General features: G+C 32.9%; 1 protein-coding gene across 1 annotated transcript; it reads right to left on the minus strand.

Annotated features, from left to right (window-relative positions):
* LOC104779695 (protein COLD-REGULATED 15B, chloroplastic-like) lies at positions 5,442–6,599 on the minus strand. Its single transcript, XM_010504094.1, has 2 exons — positions 6,332–6,599; positions 5,442–5,939 (listed from the first exon to the last, which is right to left on the minus strand). Exons 1-2 carry the CDS (start codon positions 6,538–6,540, stop codon positions 5,576–5,578), a joined length of 573 nt encoding a protein of 190 aa, XP_010502396.1. The 5' UTR covers positions 6,541–6,599; the 3' UTR covers positions 5,442–5,575.

The raw sequence follows: 6,917 nt of genomic DNA on the forward strand, positions 1-6,917 counted from the left end.
AAAAACAACAAAAACAAGCCTACCTTTTCTTCTCCAGCTCCAGCCTCTGTATACCATACAAACAAAATCAATAATAATTCAAACATAAGAATCCACACAACAATGAAGGCATAAAAAGCAAAAAGTAGTAGGACTTAAATCCGTTGAATAAGATTCAGAAAAATGTCAAAGGAGAAACATTCACCTAGAGGAACTATTAAAGGCTAAGTATTTAACCCTAGAACCGAATCACCAAGATGAAAAAAAGAAAGGTACACACGAAGCTTCCATTTCACAGAATCACCACCGAGATAAAAAAAAAAGACTCTAACTTTGTTTCCTTGAGAAGAGAGAGAGAGAGAGAACCGTGAGAGAGAAGGGAAGAAGAAGGCGTGGAGGCCCTGTAAGAAGTCATCGGAATCAGTCTCAGATCCAGAATCTGAATCGGAGGGAAGCAGAAGCGACATCGGTGGTTTTGTTTTCACTCTGTCATCGGTGTTCGAAAGGCGACAAAGGTTTGTTGGTGTGTTGTTGTCTCCGTGGTGGTGGCGACGGAGGTTGAGAGGCGATGGAGGATGGGAATCGATTTTCTGAGAAAATGAGATTTTTTTTTTTTGCCAAATGTTTTTTTAAGTGTTTAGTCCGAGTGAGAGAGAGTGGCGGAAAAAACAAAGTTTTGGCTAAGTGTTTTGCCTCCAAATGATTTTTCAGCTATTGTAGTGATTTTTAGGTTCCCGCTTATTGAAAATTTTCCCCAGCACTAATCCAATGCTACAATAGAGCTCACAATCTATTTTGGCACTTTTAGTAGCAATTACTGAATTAGTGCTACAAAGAACTACTACCAAAACCCAAATTTGTTGTAGTGAATTTGGAATCATCTTTTTTGCTATGGGTTTATGCCAGAATATTATGTTTGGTATAAACATGGGGAAGAAATTAATATGGGCATAGGAACGAGTTATGTAGATCCGACGTTTATAAGTGGGAATGAAGAAGTGGGTAATGTGGTAGGAGATAGATATGTGGATATGGTGAATGATGCATTTTGTTATAACATAAGTTTAGATGATAATTATCATCAAGATGGTAGTTATCAGAATGTAGAGGAACCGATACTTAACCATTCCAAGAAATTCTACGACTTTTTAGAAGGTGCAAAAAATCCATTATATGATGGTTGTCATGAAGGTCACTCACAATTATCCCTAGCTGCTAGAGTCATGCAAAATAAGACAGATTATAATATGAGTGAAAAGTTAGTGGATTCGGTTTGTGAAATGTTGACTGATTATTTACCAGAAGGAAACCAGGCTACTGGTTCACATTATGAGACAGAAAAATTGATGCGCAATTTAGGCCTCCCATATCATACAATTGATGTATATCATACAATTGATGTTTGTATTAACAATTGTATGATATTTTGTAAAGATGACGAAAAGGAAGATAAATGTCTGTTTTGTGGTGCACGAGTTCAGGAGCTCACAGCAGAAGATTATACGACCATCTTTCTTCAAGTAAAGTTACATTTCTCACAATCTATATTTAAAGAGTCTTTAACTTTCATATTCTCTATTTACAGTTTCACCTTTTCTTTTCTCAGTCCACTGAGAAGGATTCACGAGGTAATATTTTTGGGCTCGGAAGCCTCAAGGATCATCTTCAGGATCTTCTCAATAGCAACAACTATCATCAACAAGGACAGTCGTCATCGTTTGTAGCATTGCAAGAGCAAATGAAGGAAGCTCATCGTATCATTGAAGAACAAGTTTCCTATAATACAAAACGTGATGCTGAGATTGCTGCTCGTGAAGCAGAACATTCCAAAGTTGTGGTTGAGCAACAGAAGAAAATATAGCACTTGGAAAAGTTCATGCACAAACTTGATCCGGCCTTTGTCGAATTCCATGAGTCTGAATCAAGTGATCCATCCATCGACCCTCCAACATAAAGAGCATCTCCTCCTTAGGTTAATTCTTAGGCTACTTATCTCTCTCTATTTCTTACTCTAATGAACTTGAAAATTTGGGATGATGTGTTGTTCCTTGTCACTTAAGAGAATCATAGTTTTAGGATTGATCATTCTGGTTCTCTCTTTTGGTTGTTTTAAATATGGTTCTCTCTTTTGTTATTGCTAATGTGGTGTACTTATTACAATTATGGTTAATTATTGCTCTTTTGGTTATTAAAAATGCAAATATTAGGGCTTTCTTTTATTATAAATTCGAATTATAAACAAAACAAAAAAAAAAGAAAAGATTCTTGTTTTTAATCCCTATAGTCTTCAAATAGTCATTAAATCTGGTTTTACATAGTCGCAACACAGTCGTCAAATAATCGCAACACAGTCGTCAAATAGTCATCACATAGTCGCTACATTTAACGACTAAATCACAACTATTCTCAAACTAATCTCCTTCACATCGCATTAATCATTAAACTGTCATCAAATAGTCGTAAATGGTTACCGACTACTTTACGACTACACGTACACTACTATTGCTCACATTTTTATTAATCGTAACATCGTCACTAAACAGTCATAAAAATTTACGACAACATTACGACTACGTGGATTAGTCGTAAAGGAGTCGCTATTTACCGACTAATTTATGACTGAGTTTCTTACCGACTAACGTTTTACGACAACAGTGATTAGTCGTAATGTAGTCGTAGTATATGAATTAGCGACTACTAAGCGACTATAAGTGCAGTCGTAAATTGCATGTTTTCTTGTAGTGGATAAAGATATGGTAGTGTCAAGCCAAACCAAACTAGTTATGCAATACCCAAATTAACAAAAATATATATTTTTAAAAAAAATGTAGTAACAATAATCCAATAGATCCAATAAAAAATTTGAGAAAAAGTTCAGAAATCTGAAGTTTATGGTAGTATCTTTGGAATTTTATGATTTTGGTGGTAGAATTTGAAAACAATACATGGATTGTTTGGTAATTCAAAGTTGATGATATTTAATATATTTGAAAAATATATCTTAGAAATCGTAACCCAATTAAAAAGTGTAAAAATCAAGTTAAATGGGTTGTATTATAATTTTCTGTACATAAATAATTTCTTTTTGAACTCCTTTTCCAAATTTTCTTGATCAATTGGCCGAATATGTCATATTGTCATGCATTAATACACTCCAAAAATTTTGGATGTTTAGAATGTAAAGAACATGAACACTTATGCACTTGACAAGGACCACAATCTTAGGAAAAATGTATCACATGTCATGCTAAAAAAATTCCCATTGATTTTGGTGAATTTTTCATAATTTCTTACCAGTGTGAGATAACAGAATCACGCCGCACAAAAACCGTACCTCGTTGACATGCTGGATAAAAACATAAAATAATTAAGATAACAATTTACATTACAAAAACTCTGGTTGGGTTTGATTAGTGATTATATTTCTATTTTAAAACAACATAATGAAATATAAAATGATAAAAGAAATAATAAAGAAGGGGAAAAGCATGCGTTTTCGAAGGTCAAATGTTTTGGGGGCAAATAGAAATGCGCATAAGGAGGGAGGGACCGTGCCGGCCGCATGTGGCTCTTCGTTGCTCATTCTCTTCTTCTTTCTACAATTATACCTTCTCTATATTATACCTAATATTGGTCTTTCAAAACTTTTTATATAATACATATCTTTGAAATAATATAATCTAGAACAACCTTTAAAAATATAATACAGAACAAGTTGGAAAGGGTTAAACTTTCCACGAGTCCTAATCATGTAAATAAAATTATGGTTCCACATCTCCCATAACCCCTTTAAAACAAATTTCGTATTTTTAAGAAATTAAATCTTAAGAAAATTAAATTTGATTTTCATAACATAAAAGTGGTATGTTAGAAAAATTATCTTCTTAAAATAGACTAAACCTAAAACGTAAAATGAATAATAAATATGTATATATAGATATCGTTATTACTGTTGTGGTACAACCTAAAAATGAATAAACAACACTAAAAAGCAAAAGAACAAAACACATTTAGTGTGGTTCACCGACGGTGTGTCAGTTATATTCACATGCATCAAACAAAAAAATATATTATTAGGGGAAGTATATTGCCCAAAATACAATAGGCAAAGGGAAGACAAAAATATGAGTATGATTCTAATTATTTAACCATAGCCTTGAACCTTAAATAGAAAACATAAGTTGGAAACCTAAGCGTGAACCCATGCTACCGCAAACAATGTATGATCAGATTCAAAACATATCAACATATATGATTTTATTTTAATTAAATATCAAGCATTGTTAATTTGTTATTTAATTTAGTTGAATAGACCAAATTTTACAAAAGAAATAAAGAAATATTTTGGTTCGAAGTCTTCAATGTGACACTGTAGACAAATACTGTATTTCGATACAAACCCTAAGCCAAATAGTATCAAACAATTTTCTATATCAAGTTTTATTTGTTGGTCTTTGTATGGCACGTAGGAAATTGAAGTCTCTTTATGGATGTTCACTCTTGAGTTGAATTTATTTCAAACCGTATGAAAGAGACTGAAAGGTATACTTTTACAAAAAATGAAGTATTGACATAATGTTAATTACAAAAAAAATATTGCTTGTAAAAATAATATTCGAATAACACTTTATAATAATATAGTTGGTAACACATTATATGACCGTTGTCTTATAAAGGTGAAAAACGTTTACACTATATCAAAGTTGAATTATTTTTACGTTTCTTTTACCCTCTTTATATATATGACCATGCATTGTCTTATACCTCAATGTAATAATATTTTATATTCTATGTGGTCTATGTATTTTACAGTTTAATAATAAAGTTCAAGTTTATATTTAATATTATAGATTCTAATATTAAAGACAACACCATGATGAATCGGGTTCGATTAATGTATTAGAATTTGGGTGTATTGATAACCCTTTTCCCTTCTCTTAATTATATTACATAAGTAATATATATACGTGTATATGTTAAGTCTATGCATTATTAAATGGTGCTATTATGAACCAGTACAACTCTTTAAAAGATGACGGTATATACATGTATATATATGTGTGGCTGTTGAATTCTTACTGCAACGGTTGTGTTCTCATAACGTGAGAAACACTACCAAACCAAACAAACACCAGAAAAGAGATTATTGATCTTCTTCATCAAAAATCAAGTAAAAACAATAAGGAGTAAGGGAAGAGAAAATCAATTATTGAAGACTTGGATCCATCATCAAGCATAGAGAAAACAATATTGCGGTGGTTGAATTAGAAAGCAATATTAATGGATCAAGGTTAGTGTTTCTACTTCTCTGAGAAAGTGTTCATGGTTGAATTAGATCAAATCTAGATGATCTTATGTAGAAATATAGATTTCATAAATATAGAAATATAAATTTATACTCTTTACCTTATGTAAATATATTAGAAGTAAAGAGTTTCATCCGAATAAACGGAATAGTTAACCGCTCTTTTAATCCTTTTGTTAATAACAGTTATAATCACAAAAAAAACATATCTAGTAATTTCTACATTGCCTCAGTATGTTTAATTAGGGCTCGAAATATGAGCACATGTAATTTAATTACCAACACATTAATCTATACATCAGTTTTTGGAGGCAATATTGCTTCTTTAGCCTCTGATGCTTTATCTCCGACGTACTTAGCCGTTTTATTTTTTATATCCGTCGCTGAATCTTTCACGTCACCTGCTTTTTCAACGATGAAGTCTTTGGCGTTCTCCGTCATTGAAGCAGCTTCCTCCTTCGTCTCTTTGCCTTTATCCGTCACATACTCCGAAGCTCTCTTTGCATTTTCAGCCACTGCGTCCATCGCTTCACCAGCTTTCCCGAAAATGTAGTCTTTTGCTCTCTCCATATGATTTTGAAGTTCTTGTCCCTTTTCAGCAGACACTTGTCCCATTTCACTTCCCTTCTCCTTCACGTACTCCGAAACTTTCTCTCTATTATTTGTGTGTGTGTGTGTGAGAGAGAGAGAGAGACAATTACTCCAAATTATTACAAGAAACAAAATGAATTTTTGTTTTTTTTAACATTGGCTTTTCGATATATATTTTTATCTCTATATTGTGTAACTTGTGTTAACAAGTTCATATATATATATATATATATATATATATATATTAATTAAGCTTAAAAACAAGTAATTATATCCTTTAATTACTTAGTTTTAAAAGTTTAATTGATATCAAATTTAGGTGTTATATTTCATAGTCATATACCCAACCAATATCATGAGAATTAAGAATAAACTTTTCCACAAGAAAACAAACATATCTATATATGTCGATGATCGTACGATCTCAAGTATGTTCAAAGACATGCATAGACTTACGAGGCATTATCAAGCCATTTGGGATCGTTATTGGAGTTGCTAGAACCTTTTACGGCCGTCGGGACCCACGACTTCTTGCGCTGAGGTGCAGTGATCACATTCTTCCGGCCAGCTCTCATAGCTCCACCGCCAACGCTGCTTCTCTTGCTTCCGTTGATCAAGAACGAAGAAGAACCCAACCCACTAAGCACAGCTCCGGAGATCGACATATCTCTAAGATGTGTAAAATGTGTGTTTTAGGAGCAAACAGAAACGAAGGAAAGAGATTAGCTAGTTTAGTTTGTTAGAGGAACAAAGTGACATGAGTCTATTATAAGGAACCTCATCAGAGGCTGGCGTGAATTAGTTTCTAACCAATGAGAATCAATGGCGTTCCTTTGTTACATCATAGCTCGCCACGTGTATTCACTTTTATCACAAAAAGAAACACATGACATGCACGTACGTACATGATGCAGGTTAATTAACAAAAAAAAAAAAAAAAATTAACCTAGACATCAGTTTTCGCCTTTTCGGTACCAATGTAATCGAACATTAATTCATATATATTGTACTAGACTTATGCTTCACTACGTGCCTTACATGA

Source organism: Camelina sativa, chromosome 4 (assembly GCF_000633955.1).
Source record: "Camelina sativa cultivar DH55 chromosome 4, Cs, whole genome shotgun sequence".
Lineage (NCBI taxonomy): Eukaryota > Viridiplantae > Streptophyta > Magnoliopsida > Brassicales > Brassicaceae > Camelina > Camelina sativa.

Excerpts from the sequence above, each read along its gene's own strand:
- LOC104779695 (XM_010504094.1), bottom strand. The coding sequence starts at position 6,540 with ATGTCGATCTCCGGAGCTGTGCTTAGTGGGTTGGGTTCTTCTTCGTTC. Across the intron at positions 5,940-6,331 it reads AAATGGCTTGATAATGCCTC|AGAGAAAGTTTCGGAGTACG; the intron begins GTAAGTCTATGC and ends CACAAATAATAG.